The following is a 15,100-nucleotide window of genomic DNA, read 5'->3' as shown; positions in this document are numbered from 1 at the left end:
AGGTCTACTTCATTTTATTGGAAGCTATCATGCAGACTGGTATTACTTTATTGCTGTCATTTCATGAAAATGAAGTTGCAATCTCTAATTACATAACCCACCGAATGAAGCTATATGTTGTATGAAGGGCTAGTCACTAAAACATTCTGTAAGTCTACTTTCAAAAGACTAGTGAGTGACACTGGTTATAATAGTACAGTATTGCTGAATTTCAAGAAATTTCCACAACTTTGTATTTTACTATTATAGATGCATGGATATTTTCACTCATAGAGATAAAGCTTGCCAACTGCAAGAGATGATGGTTTCAGATCCTTGAATTTGTACAATGATATGTGATTACCTAATGTTGTGTGCATTATATAACATAATTTTTATATTATAACTAGATTCTGAAGGGTTTATTACATAAAGCTATCAACAAGAAGTAAAATTTAAAGGCATCATTTGAAAGAAGTTCTCTTTGCTAGTTATAGAAACTGGAAGTAAGTTTCATTAGGTGTTGATTACAATTATTTTTAATTATCAAACTCTGAATCCTCTAAAGACTGGGCATGATTATGAAAAGTACACAGTTAAATTCACAAAATTGCACACATCCAGCTGGGACATGAAGTACAATACGAACTTGGATCTGCTGAAAAAAAAAAACATAAACCTACAGCTGAACAAATGTTGTGGTACACTGCTGATTTAATTAAATGTCATATTTTTGCTACCAGGGGATTTTTCAGTTTATTTTAATCAATGAGAAATAGTACATACAAATAGCTAAAAGTGTTGAGGTACAGTTTTAATTAAATGAAAAAAATTTGAGCCCAAACCAAATGTTTTCTTATTTCTATGACCCAAACAAATCACTTGAAGATATTAATAACATGATCTCTGTGTTCTACTGGCAAGGGAGGAAAGAGAGGATATGGCAAGAAGTAATGAATGAGGAATGTGCCAGGAATTGTGCAATGTGGTATGCAAATATTATTTTCTTTAGTCATAAAGTCAACTTTCAATTACACACAACCAAATTCTAGTACTGGGCCACCTGTCCTTGTTGGCGCGTGCCTATTTGGGAATGCCAAGTATTGTAATTCTAATTTTGCTGAGCTAAATCTTGCTGACCGTAAAATCTTACGATCAAATCCAAAGTCACCATAAAGACTTTGGTGATTATCTTCAGCCTTAGATTATCCACACCATTGCTGCTCATCATTTACAAAGATAAATGTGGATGCTGATTACATTTTAAAACACTTAATGAAACAGATTTGGTGTTGGTAATTTTTACTTGCATGATGGCTCATGGTGACTGCATTTTCATATTTGGTACCAGGACATCCTGTGCTGCCAAGAAAATGTTACTTATTACTTTACACGTGCATATGTGGAACTAAAGATGCAGTGAGAGGGCCTCCCTAAAGAAGCAAGTTTGGTACATAGAAATGCTAAGTAGAAATCAATTTCATAAAGCAAAAATATTCCTCTTTGGTGTGTTATTTGTATTGTCATATATGAATATGCATGTATGCTAGACTATGAGCTGACATTCTCTGTTTATTTTAAGATTTATTTACTTATTTTGCATGTAAGACCTGGAGCATAGGCTAGAGGTACAAGGGTAAGAGAATTCACCAGAGACAGAGTGGGGAGCACGACAGGCAGATCCACTGAAATCCACTGCTGAGCGGAGCAGCGGGCGAGTCAGGAGGGGACTGCTGCTCCATGTAGGTCAGTTCCGTGGCTAGGGTTGAACTCAGGTAGTAGTGGTGACAGTGCTGAGACTCAACCCGTAGGCCACCAGGGAGGTCTGACATTCTCTGTGTTATCAGATGAGATACAATTTCCCTGCCTCGCCCACTCCTACTGCAATAGGAGAACAGGTGTGACCTGCCAATGGAATGCTAAGAGATGCAAACAGAGGCTGAAATGTGCTCACGTGCTAGGGCTCCCCTTACCTCTCTGCTCTCATGGCCATTTCCTGGGTAGCTGCTGTGCCTACAGACTAGATGCCCAGGATGAGCCAATGGAGGAAACCTCTCTCCTTCTATGTCTCCTCCCCTCCTATTTGCCTTCCTCCTCATCTCCTTCCTCTTCTTTTATCATCTATGTCTTTAGAATTGAGAAGCTCAGGAGACCATCACACAGATGTGCTTTACACAGTATTGTATTCAAGGAGGACACCTGACATAAAGCGAATCTAATATTGCTGATGGCTTCAGTGAGGGCTGCCTTCACCATCAGATTCAGTGGCTGCTATTTTACATAAAATAAATGAGTAGATTTGTAACTTTAAGATCTGAATAATATGTAGAGATGGATAAAGTAAGCAACCTGTCAGAAATAACATCCTTTCCTACTATTTAAGCTTATAATAAATTTAAGTGTTAAATAAAACTGGATGAAGAATATGTAATATTTCAAGTCTCATTAGGGATGATATAACCACCTCTAATGAGAAGTGAAAGCACTTCTCTGGACCAACTGCTAATCCACACATCCCTAAGATACAACTTGGTAATATATTCTCTACATATAACCTCAAAGTGTCACAGAATTTTAGTATCAAAAAGATTAGGGATCACGTAGATCTGCCATATCATAAAGAAACTGAATCTCAGAAATGTTGAGTGGCTTGTCTACGGTTTCCCTCCCTCCTCACCCCCACATACACACACTCACACACACACACCTTTCCCTCCAGTTCTTTCTGAACTGAGGTTGGTTAAACCTTAAATTGCTGTGATCTCCAGTGAATTCCAATCCTGGCCTGGGGCGGCTCATCTCTGAGAAGTTAGCTCTCTTCCCAGGGCCTCCCCTGGCAGCTTGCTCTTGGCTCTGGTTGTCTGAGCTCAGTGAAGGGGAGCTTAATAATCCCTTCAACCTCTCTGAACTCAAAGACCTTATTCATTTATCTAAACAAAACAGAATGAGACAAAATAATCCTTGGAAAGTAGTCCTCTCCTATCTGCTATCTACCATAACATCCATATACTTTTGTGCTTAAAAAACATTTTCCCCCTATCCATCCACATTATGCATAAGAATGGAAAAGCTGGTGGGCCTGATTATGATAGGCTATTACCCCCAACTATTTCTGATACACTTCCTCTACTCTTCAATCCCACTAATGTTATATTTATTCAGGATACTGTTTCTTTTAGAAGATGCCTTTGGACTTACAGTCTCTGGCCTATTCTTTATTTGACTTCCTAAAAATGATTAGTCCAAAGACTCAGATCTAATGATGCTATTCTTTGACTTTCTCTTATAGTCTTCTCGACACTATCAAAGTTCCACGAATGTGGCTTATAAGACGCTTCATTGTTTTATTCCTACCTGTCTCACTGGTCACTTTGCAGGCTCTCTCTATCTTCCCCTTTGTCCTCCAGCAGCTCCAAACCATTTGTAGTTCAACCTGCGTATTGGATGATCTTACCTCCTTGCTTGTACCCTCTATCTGTAATATTTTTTTTAATCCTGGAGGCTTCAACTCTACCCAGCAACCTCCAGCTCATCCATATATATGAAAAATCTCCACCATAGGCCTTTATCTCTGAAGGCTATAATAAGAGTTCCTTTTAGTATGACAGGGTCTTCCTATTGCTATGCATACCCCCAGTGGTATAAAACTCCTCAATCAAAGAGCAGTAGCTCTAGAAAGCTGGCTTCTTTTTACTCTTTGGCAATGGAGTGAGGTAGAATTTCAAAGCAAATGAACTGTTAACATTTGAGAAAACAAAATACTTTCAATGGAATATTAATAATCATGGTAGTAATGACTGATGCATATTATGGCTTACTGAGTATGAGATGATGATCTAAATATTTTATATGATTATAGTGTTACATTTACAAAAATTCTACAACTATCATAGCTATTTTACAGGTGAGAAACCTAAAGATTAGAGAACTTACATATAATGTTCATCATCACAAAGAAAGGGGAAGATAGGACTTTTACAAGTTCTTAACATTTTATTTTACTGCAGATCCTTGCTGAATATGAAGGACCTTGTAAGAAGGACCTTATAAGAAGGTTACAAACACAATTTAAATAGATTCTGTTACATAGTCAAGTAGATTTTCATGGGACTTATGACTGGTTATGAGTACTGTGTCTGGTCTAAAGCATATACCACTACCCATATTCTCATGAAACTTCAATTTATGTTTCCAGTTCAGATATTTTACCCACAATCTAAACCATGATCTAGCCCTTTTCTTGTCACTTTATCTTGCCTATAAAATAGGTACCTTATACTATGGTGATGGCACACAGGTGATTTGGTGATGGGAAGCCCACTGGGATTACAACTGAGATGGAAAAAGATGTAAAAATAAACTATTAAAAAAAAAAAAAGAAAGAGAAAAAAAAAAGGCACTTTAAATGCGGCCTTTCTAACAATGAACTTAAGGCTTTCCCCTTGGAAACCAGTTCTGCCCACATTCTTAATCCTGCTGGAATGGTAACCCCATTCTTCTAATTGCTCAGCCTCAAAACCTCAAGTTGGTTCCTGACTTCTCTATTTCTGTACAACCCATCAGGGAGCCAATCCTGTTGGTTACTCCTTGAAAACAGGTGGAGACTGTGACTGCTTTTTGGTACCTCCACCAGCACCTCCTACTTGGATCACTAATTAACAGCCACTCAACTGGTCTCCCTGTTTCTACCCTTGTCTTTTTTTTTTTTTTTTAAGATTTCTTTATGCATTCAGAACTGGGGTACAGGCTAGAGGTGCAGGGTGGTGAGAGGCTTCACCAGAGACAGTGGGGAGCAAAAACAGGCCGACTGATGAAATACACCTCTGAGGGGAGCAGCAGGAGGGTCAGGAGAGGTCTGCTGCGCCATGTGGGTCACCTCTGGGGCAGGGATGGAACTCATGCTGAAGTGGCTTTAGCTTCTTAGTGTTGTGTTTTAACTCACTGCATCATCAGGGGAGGGCCCTCTACCCTTGTCTTCTACAGCCTATGCTCCACAAATATCATGTCCCTCCTTTGCCCCAAAACACAGAGTACTTCCTATATCATTCAGAACAAAAACCTAAGGTGCTTCCAGTAGAGTAGGGCACAGGCCACACATGTTGTATTTCTTAATGTTTCTAGAGAAATCCCAGATATATTCCTGCTTTTTGATCTTAACACTGGCTGTTGTCTCTTCTCTTTCTGGAGCTCTCTTCCCTCACAAATTCATATGGTCAACTTCCTCACCTTCAAATTATTGGCTCATGTCATTTCTCAATGAAGCTGTTTCTAGTCACCTTATTTACAATCACCCCAGCCCCTACCCACCCCAGCACTCCCGGCTCCTCTCCCTGCTCTGTTTTCTTTCTCTAACACTATTCATGACCCACCAGCATTCTCACTATACAACTTACTAATTTACTGTGGCTTTGTTTTCTGTTTTTCCTGCAGAAAGTAAACTCCACTAATTTACCTTACATCCTAATACTTATGGTATCTGGAATATGGTAAATGTTCAATAAGTCATTGCTAAACAAATGATTTATTATGGCGCATTAATAATCAATCTGGATTCTCACCAGTGCAGAGAAACAAAGAGCTTTCCCAGAGTAGCACCCATGTAAATTGCTTAGTAACAGGAGATGTGGAATTAGACCAGCATAGCTAAAAGGCAGGGCAGTGGTTCAGTTAAACATCAGGTATACCTCCCCATGTAGACACATGGCTTTTGGAGTTGGGGAGCCTGGGTTCAAATACTGAGTTTGTTGCCTACTACTGTAAAAAAGATATTTAACTTAAGCCTCAGTAAAATGAGAATAGTACTGCCTATCTTGTAGTATTGATTGATTTATATACTATTTATCAAAAATTATCAAGAGTAGTGCTAGGCACTGTTCTAAGTGCTTTCCAAAGACCAACTTATTTCATCTTCACTACATCTTCATAACACCAGATAGTCTTATTTTCCAGGAGCAAGAAACAGAGACCCAGAAAGCTTAACTAACTTTTTAAAAGGTGTGTAGCTAGTAAAAGGTGGAGCTAGGATTTGAACCTGGTTATCTGGCACCAAAGTGGGCTCCATTATGCAGATTTTCCTTGTGGTGAGGACTTAAATAATCAATATGAATCAGGCTCCTTATTACCCAGACATGAGTAAGCTCTCAAAATGTGTTGACTGCTCTTGTTCTTATCATTACCTGACTACTTGATCACAGTGTATTCTGAGTCTATGTTCATACATTGCTAATTAACATAACTATACAAGAATCAATATAAAGCATGCTAAACATGTTTTTTCTGAAGCATAGCCATTCAGTACAAAGCCTGGAGGCTTTGTAGAGAATGCACAGGACTTGTAAATATCTTGATTGTTCAGTGTGAAGTAGCTTAAGTGGCAAATACAATGTTCACAGCTCACCTTAATGCAATAAGAGTCCTAGCTAATTTCATTGAATACATGTACTTTTAACTTTCTGAGTAGGTTATGTGATCACCAATTCTAATATTTGGTTTGGGGAAAAAGCGTGGCTCTGTTCTACTGGGTTACGATTACTTACAGACAGGTGGCAGCTCATACTCAACTTCAAGAACAACTCTTTCCCCGACATTCTTCAGCAAGCTGATGATCTCATCATGGCGGAACTTGGCCAGGTTGATCCCATTCACAGCTTTGATGTAGTCCCCCACATCCAGTTGATCACTTCTGCAAAATAGAGAAAGCCACTCAATGGACCCGTCCTCTCCACAGGACAGACTGTCTGTATTTCCTACTTTCCCTTCATGAGCAAGCAGCAGTCTGGGAGCCTGATACAGCACAAGCCCCTGCTCTCAGGACGTGGTGCCCCCTGAGAGTGGGGTTGAGGACGCCCCAGGGTGGGTGAGAGAGAATGGATCGTTTATCTCTGGCCCACTGCTAGACTTTAAGAAGTCTTGCCCGGGGTCCACTACAGTCTTTTTGACTTGTTCCTACCCTTTGCCCCTTTTATTTTTAAAGAGCACCGTAAAGCCAAATAAAGAGAAAATGGTTTCAGTTCTGTTGCCTATAAAGCACTGATTCTCTGGGGCAGACTATTCAGATCCTGGACACATGAGGAATTTTTCTTCTTTCTCATTCCTTCTCATTTTTTGCTGCCTGCCTTTGGGCATTTCATACTTCCAATACTTTCTCTGGAAGTTTGTCTACAGCTAAAAAAAAGGGTCAGTTTACTTGGCAATTTATTGCTTACAGCAGGGCTGGTAAAACAGAGGATTTGGTGAAGACACTTTACTGAAAGGCTTGGATTTCCAGAACACTCTTGTCTTTCTTCATGACCATAAACAGAAGTTTGGCCACTTTGGGGCTTTTAGTTGGACTTAAAATTCACGTCACTGACAATGCAAAATACTTACATAAAAACTAGCAAACACTAAACTAAGGGAGTGAAGATGGGGAGGGAGAAAGGGTTGAAGGATGAGGGAGAGTGATGGAGGAAAAAATCATGTCACTGATAAGGACTTTAAATAATATTCTCTCCCAAATATGAACACCTAATTTTTATTTTATGTAAGTCCAGCTGCAATCATGCCTCCTTTGGAGGCCTCCCTAATGCCAGCTCCCCCTGAGGTGCAAGCTGTCACTCTCTCCTCATGTTGACTGACACTTACTTGGCGGCTTAATCGCCTCATGCTCTGTGTTGCTGCTTTTACCTATTATGCAACGCTATTATGGCTCCCCAACTTTTCTTGCTTTTTCACACCCTGTCTTCCCTAGTAGACTAAAAGCCCTTTAGGGCAGGTACCTTAACTTTAGTTATTTTGGCTTCCTGACTATAAAATGGTCCTTAAATAGTGAATATATGGTGATTGATAATATTTGCTATGCTGGCACAGCTTACAGTATTTTAAATTACAGCATTAATGCAATTCAAAATGATGTTCATCTCCCCACACACACTTCCTTTGGGGGCTACATATGAGCAACTCTGGAGGCATATGAAAGCCTAGCATCCCTGTTTGAATACTATGGAAAAAGAAGGCTATGGAGAAAGGAAATTAAGGTGCTTGTGTGACATCAGCCTGTTGTGCAAGTAATACCTTGGATTATGGAGCAGTCAAATGTGCAAATAATACCTTGGATTATGGAGTAGTCAAATGGTACAAACGAGTTAATCATCAGAAGTAATCACTATTTCAGATGACACTTTGTAAGACAAACACTCTTAGACTTAATTTGGGATATGTGGGCAAGACTACTGGTGTCCAGGATTGAAGGTACATTAACCTCGCTTTTAATGACGCCTGGTCATTCTACCCACGTTTGGAGCTAGATTCAGAATGTGTCCGTACAGCCAGCCCACACTGCCCAGTGACCATGCCATTCTGTCTTTGGCAACAGCTAGTGCAATCTGCAGCTCAGGGGAACAAGGACAAAATGAGACCTCCTCTAACCCGATCCTTCTGGAAATCACCACTTTGCCGTGATGAAAAGGAAAATCTTGCAACCAGAAAATTAGACAACATGTAAGACAAGCAAAGTTTTTACTTAGAAACTTGGGTTGGGGCCCCCGCCCTTTCTAGACTGGCTTTGTTCCCTTAAGGTAGCACTTCCCCTCCCCCACACCTGCTCCCCAAATGTCATATCGGTCCCCTGTTCCACATTTAGGTGACCAGAGGGTCTTATTTCTGTAGGAGCTAGTCTGTTGCTCAGTGGCACATTAGGAGATTGGATCCAGATGGGCATCTTCAAATTAAAATCTTTTGCGGGGCTGGCCCCTCCTGAGATGACAGGAGACGCTCCCTGGTGACTCTGGCAAAGGCCAGAAAAGCCACATTTCTGTAACATGCCCCACTGTGCTTTTGCCCGGCAGATGGCAGTTGTCATTTATTTATTATTGACCTTTTCTGATGGAGCTTTAATTTGTGAATTAATTACGCCCTGTGTTCCTTTTCCTACATTTCCCTGAGATGCAGTTACCTAGCAGCAATTCCTCCTTGCCGAAGATTAGACACTCTTGGCTTGCCATCCTTATCAATTCCTCCTGATACTGTCAGCCCGAGGGTCGTGCCTTCCTTCTTCATCAGTTCAACAACGGTGGAGCCCTTGAATTCCTCTGTTAAAAGAAAAGCATTTGCCTTATTAAACAAGGGTTTACAGATGTTTTTGTATGTGGTGAAGGGACGCCTCCCCATAAACTCTTTCCACATTTTCTTTTATGAGAAAAGATCTGTGGCCTCTTTTCCACTGCAAATTGCAGACCATCTCATAAAGATGAGCATGCAGATAAAGCTGAGGCAGATATTCTATTGTAGGTTATTAAAATGGGCACCAGGGGGGTAGTTCACTCTAAGTTCACAATACATAGTCTGGCATGGCTTATGTACAAAGGATAATATTTGCCTTTTGTTTCCTGCCATTCTCAAGTGACTTTCTCTGGTTTCTCTCCTTGTAACTCCAAAGGGAACAGTTGAGAACTGTGAAATAGGGACTAGAATGGAGATTGAATACTAGTTCAAATGTATATAGTGCAACTGCAGACTTCACGGTCATGGTACATTTCAGCTGAGGTAGGCAACTGACGCAAGAGGAGAGCTTTCTATAGGTTTGGGGAAAATTGTATTGACTGCATACTTTTTAAGAAGATTTACTTATTTATACATACAGAACTGAGGTACAGGCCACAGGTGCGGGGGTGAGAGGCTTCACCAGAGACAGAGTGGGGAGCAGAACAGACAGATCAACTGGAGTACACTGCTGAGGGGAGCAGCGGGTGGGTCCAGAGAGGTCTGCCGCGCCATGTGGTCACCTCCCTGGCTGGGAATCGAATTCGTGCTGCAGTGGCTTTGGAGTTTCATTATGCAGTGCTTTAACCCCTTCAAGCCCCCTGGGAGAGTCCCTGACTCTATACCTTTTTTTAATTTTTCAAAAAAACAAAACAAAACAAAACCCAACAAGTAGAACGGCTTCATGTAACAACTCACATCACTTCTACAGAATACACCACAATATGATAAGGTAGGTTAGTCCTCAGAATCCCCAGGTAACTGCCAGGAAGTCCTTCATTCTCTACTTACAAAGTTGAAAAAAACCACACTAGTCTTGTGGAATAATGTCTATACATCAGGAAGGAACCCAAATCTTTTGAACTTAGATACAACAGAACGTTAAGACTGTCTTTCCTTCCAGAAATAAAAATAAACAGAGTGGACATTTAACCTATCCCGGAGTTAATTTTGAATTGTATTTCAAAATTCTCTGCAATGTTATTCTCCCCTGTACTCATACTTCTTAGATATGGGAAACTGGACAACTTTTTTTCCAATTCCTCCTAATTAGGCTATGAATCAGCTTACAAATTCTAGGATATCAAAGACACTCAGATTAAAATGCAAGAAGAGACGTTTCAAAGTCAGAACATGAAAAAGATTATTTTACACACTCTGCCGCCTCCTTCATTCCACATAACAGTGTATTATTCCTTCAAAAGTCTACATAAATTCTTATCACATAGGTTTTTAAATTGTCATTGCTGATACATGATCCCACTAATCCATTAAAAAGTCAAATTATGTCAGGGAGGGAAATGCTCTCTCATCGGATCTAGCAGGAGAACAGAGCACTTGGGGAAAGAGTGTTATTCTTCCCGCAGTGATGTCCAGGACGTCCAGGTACAGCTTTCCATCTGCTGTCCTTTGACTCTGCACCTAGCAGGCCATCGCTGGAAGCCCTTTTCTGGGTGGTTTTATAACACTGCATACCTTTATTGCTCTTGCCCTTCATAGCAGAAGCCAAAGAAGATTCTACAAGTGTGAGAGAGGCCAGTTTCATCTACTACCTTTTGTATGAGAGAAAAAAATTGAAATTCAACAATCCAAATCCCTGTCAATGCATAAGAGCACAGCACCTTTACATCACTGGCCAGAAGCTATGTAAAAAGCCTCCCTCACCGTGTGCATGCCATCTACAACCCCTTACAGTAGAACAAAACCATTCCCTTCACACCCCATACAGCACACACAGCCCAAATATTTGAAGAGATGAACAAAAAAATCCCTGACACATCCTTTTAAAAGGCAGAAGGCTACATATAAAATATTTAAAAAATAAAGTTAATAATTAATGAAAATTACATAATAGGAGAATACTGTTCACATTACAGACACATAACATGCTTAACAATTTTGCCCAGAAGAATTCTTTCCATCTTCTTTAAATATGTATATTTAAGCATTTGATTCTAGATCTTTACTCAAGTGTTGGAGACAGTTTTTTGAGGGTCTGTCTTAGGGTGAGTCACAAAGGCACAAAGAAGCAGCTATGAAATAGTAATGGCACACAAGTGAGAAACGAGTTTCAATTCATAAAACTTTATTCCTGTGCAGGCTTCCAAGAACATGCCCTGCATGAAATGGGCCACCAGTACACAGTACAGCTGATGGGATGTGAACAATTCAGTTTTCTTTTAATATATCTTTTAAATAAGATTTACTTTTTATGCATACAAGAACTGGGGTGCAGGCCAGAGGTGCAGGGGGGTGAGAGGATTCACCAGTGACTGAGTGGGGAGCAGAACAGGCAGATCTGTTGAAACACACTGCTGAGGGGAAGAGTGGGTGAGACAGGAGAAGTCTGCTGAGCCATGGAGGTCGCACCCCTGGTCGGGGATTGAATTCCTGCTGCAGTGGCTGCTGATAGCTCGTAGTGCCGAGACCAACCTCCCTTGGGTCACCAGGGAGGCCCCGATGCAGTTTTCTACAGAGGAACCCAGGCAGGTCCTCCTCAGGTTACTGACTAAAGTTTAAATTGGTCCATGTTCATATATAAGACATCTAAGCTATTTTGAAACCAGAAAAGAGTTCATTACCCTTTACAATTTACTCTTAGAATTTACATCATTGTCCAGAAAAATATTTCCAATCTTTTCCCAAAGAGCTACTTTTAGTGATACAAGAAGAAAATATGCATTAGGTCATTAATAATTTGCGCCTTCATTGATTCAACCACTACGAGCCAGATTAGGAAACTCAAAGATAAAACAAGTCAGAGAAGCTACAATCAGTCACAGAGGTAAGTGGGTCACAGACCACCATGACAAAGTGTGAGCTGTGGAAGCGGTGGCCACAGAGGAGATGGCCCTGGCAACAATGTCAACTGAATGTTTGAAGTTGCAAATGCAACATCTATTTCACAATTTTGTCTCTGTTTAATCTGTCTGGATTTATTGATCAGAATTAGCTGAGCAGAATAGAACAAAGCAGGATTCTAAAGTAGGCAAAAACTCAGGAATAAAGAGAATAGTCTTGTAAGATAATGTGCTGAATTACAAAAATGTTACCTGCCAATAACTATCTCTAGTCCATGAAGGATCAACTAAATCTTTTATAGTATTTTTGAGGGTATAGGAGAAAAGAAGCAGTCTGGAGGGGGAAGGACATGATTCTGGAGTTTGTATTTTGCTAACCTATACTCTCCACTAGTCTAATCAATCATTTTATGTCTTTTCTGGTGTTTAATGTTTGCATAATGATCTAATGGCAAGGAGAAATGAAGACAGATGCATTCATTTGCATGAACTCCCTTTTATATCAAGGCTTATGGAACAACTTCCACAGAGAAACAGAGGCGCTCGGCAAGCTAATATAAACTGACAATTTCTTACTTTGTGATTTAACTTGCAGATATCCCTCCCCAAATTAAGAGGGCCATGTAGCAAAGAATGCGGTCTCTTCAAATTAGCAAGCAGCAAAGGGAACAGATGATGCCCAACTGGCAAAGGAATGAGATGGATTTGACGTTTTCCTTAATCACCATATTTAATTATCTTATAGAAGAAATGAGAGGTTTACATCTGTACCAGTATTCACTCAACATAACAAGAATCTCATTGATAGAATGGGCTTTGCTTGTTTGCAATTTTTCTTTGGATTTTAATTCAATCTTCTTAATTACTGAATTCCAGAAAGTTGTAAGGCAAGTCACAAAGTTCCCTGGCAAAAGCAAAAGAATTATGAAAAGTTCTTGCAAAGAAATAAGAAACTTCGATAATATAAATGGCTACAAAATTAAAATGCAAAAAATTTACAGCCTTTATGTGCATGACAAATGATAAGTTATAAGTTACTACAGAAAAAAGGACTGAATTTACAGTAGCCCAAAAGGAAAACTTAGTGGAAAATGGGCAAGATCTAGATGAAGGAAACTTTAAAACACTTTTAGGGGTGTAAGATAAGATCAGAACAAACAAAAACATTCCTTTTATCCATCCAATAAAACTGACCAGCTGAACCAAAGAGAAGATTGCTGCTATGTAGGAACTAATATTCCACCAGATAGCATAAGCCAACTTCCAGATGTCAGTTCTCCCTAAATTAATCTACAAATTCACAGCATCAATGAAAAATGCCAATAGGATATTTTGGGTACTAGAAAGATTTCATTTTATTGTAAAAGTGGAACATGTATCCTTGCAAATATTCTGTGAAATTCTGTGCTCCCAAAGCATGCTAGCCCATTGCTGAATATTGTGGGAAAAACAGGGAGTCCATCTAGGAAGCCTGCCTGAAGCCGGTAATGGACTATGACTGGATGGTGCACTCCATACCATATCTTCCCTGAGAGATTATGAAAAGAACCATGCCCCCTGGAAGCAAGGACCTAGGGGTCAGAGGCCCCAAACATCAGTCAGAGTCTGGGTCCGATAGATATAAAATAAAGGAAAAAAAAAAAAAAAAGGAATCACAGTATAGGGCATCAGATTTAGAACTGGCCATCTTAGTGTTTAGTCACTCTGCTTTGCATAGGATAAAGGTTATGTTCTAATAATTTTATTTATTTTTCAGAACTCTTGGAGCCTGACAATTCTTGCCCCATTGCTTATTTTAAAAATATAATTAGGCTTAGAACAGAAAAAAGGGGAACTAGTGCTAATTTTTGACAAGTCCCTAAAAATCAGGAAGTTCCAAAGTGGACCACTGTAATGATGATATGCAGAGTTGAGAAGAGGAGCATAAGATTTGGGTCAAGAAGGCCATAATACAGTAATATAATGTATTAAGTTAGACTAGGACATGTCAACAAATCCAGACATGGAGAATGGCTCTATCATAACACAAGTTTACTCTGCTTGTTCATAGTCCCAGGTGGGTGTCCTGAGCAACAGCCAGCTCTCCTCCAGCCAGAAATTCAGGGGCCTACGCACTTTTCCATTTTGTGATTTTACTGACCCACAGGGCTCTCTCTGGTCCCCAAACTGTGCAAACATGTTGCCAAAGTTTCACAGTGGAAATCACCAGGCCTCCATAGACCTGAACAATTCTGGGGGAAAGACAGTCAGCTGCTACTTGCTGGACACAAGCAGTAGCCCCTGCTTGTTAGAGATATTTCTGGCCAATATTAGGTCACATTACATGACTTCTCTTGCTGTACTTTCCAGAGCTAGATTTTTTTTGGTGATTTTGACAAAAGGATAATTCCAGGTGAAAAACTAGTATCTAATAGGAAATGAGTTTGTCAATGATTCATTTGATTAAAGGTTTGAGAAGCTGTACGATGCCCAAGTGTACCCAAACCATTATTAAGCGTTGTGGTTCTTTCAATTTATTTGTATTATTTTTTTCAAATGGCCACTAAGTGGTTAGGGTATAATATGTACTACATTGCTTGGATTAATGGCTTAATAAATGGAGCTATGGCTCTTTCATTTGACCTACAGGTACTGTAAAAACTTACTGAATCATTAATGTCCATGTGAACTGAGAAAGTTCAGCAACTTCTAAATAGTACTTTATCCTGTCGTTAGGCATACTGTTTTTGTTCACAGGCCAAGGTCAGAATGTGTCCCACATCCACAGTAACTGCAAAGGAGGTCAAGAACTGGAGTGCTGTGGATATAGGGTGATATAGGATATAGTGAATCAGAGGCAGAGATGGGTAAACATGAGAGACTGAAATCCACCAAGAGCAACAGAGAAGGGCTCAAGATAAACTAAAGAAGATATGGAAAGTAAGCAAGAACGAGGGACAAAAAAGACTTCAAGGTTCCTGCTTAGCTTGGTTGGGGAATGTGGACATCTGTCCTGAATAACGGGAGCTGCACAAGAGGAATCTACTGTATGACTGCCCGAGTGAGGACAGCCCTGGCAACAATGTCAACTGAAGGTTTGAAGT

At 40.0% G+C, this 15,100-nt stretch overlaps 1 protein-coding gene across 8 annotated transcripts in view; it reads right to left on the bottom strand.

The window, feature by feature from the left end:
• The window catches only part of GRIP1 (glutamate receptor interacting protein 1), a 389,697-nt gene that overhangs the window by 147,211 nt on the left and 227,386 nt on the right, over positions 1 to 15,100 (bottom strand). For all 8 annotated transcript variants that reach the window (XM_012720449.1, XM_012720450.1, XM_012720452.1 and 5 more), the window contains 2 exons: positions 8,912 to 9,047; positions 6,516 to 6,661 (listed from right to left, as the gene is read on the bottom strand). In XM_012720449.1, the coding sequence (XP_012575903.1) occupies positions 6,516 to 6,661; positions 8,912 to 9,047 (282 nt within the window). The remainder of the gene's footprint in view (positions 1 to 6,515; positions 6,662 to 8,911; positions 9,048 to 15,100) is intronic.

The sequence above is a fragment of the Condylura cristata genome, unplaced genomic scaffold, assembly GCF_000260355.1.
Source record: "Condylura cristata isolate star-nosed mole 26May11 unplaced genomic scaffold, ConCri1.0 scaffold00004, whole genome shotgun sequence".
Taxonomy (NCBI): Eukaryota; Metazoa; Chordata; class Mammalia; order Eulipotyphla; family Talpidae; genus Condylura; species Condylura cristata.
This window is presented reverse-complemented; position numbering and strand designations above follow the sequence as displayed.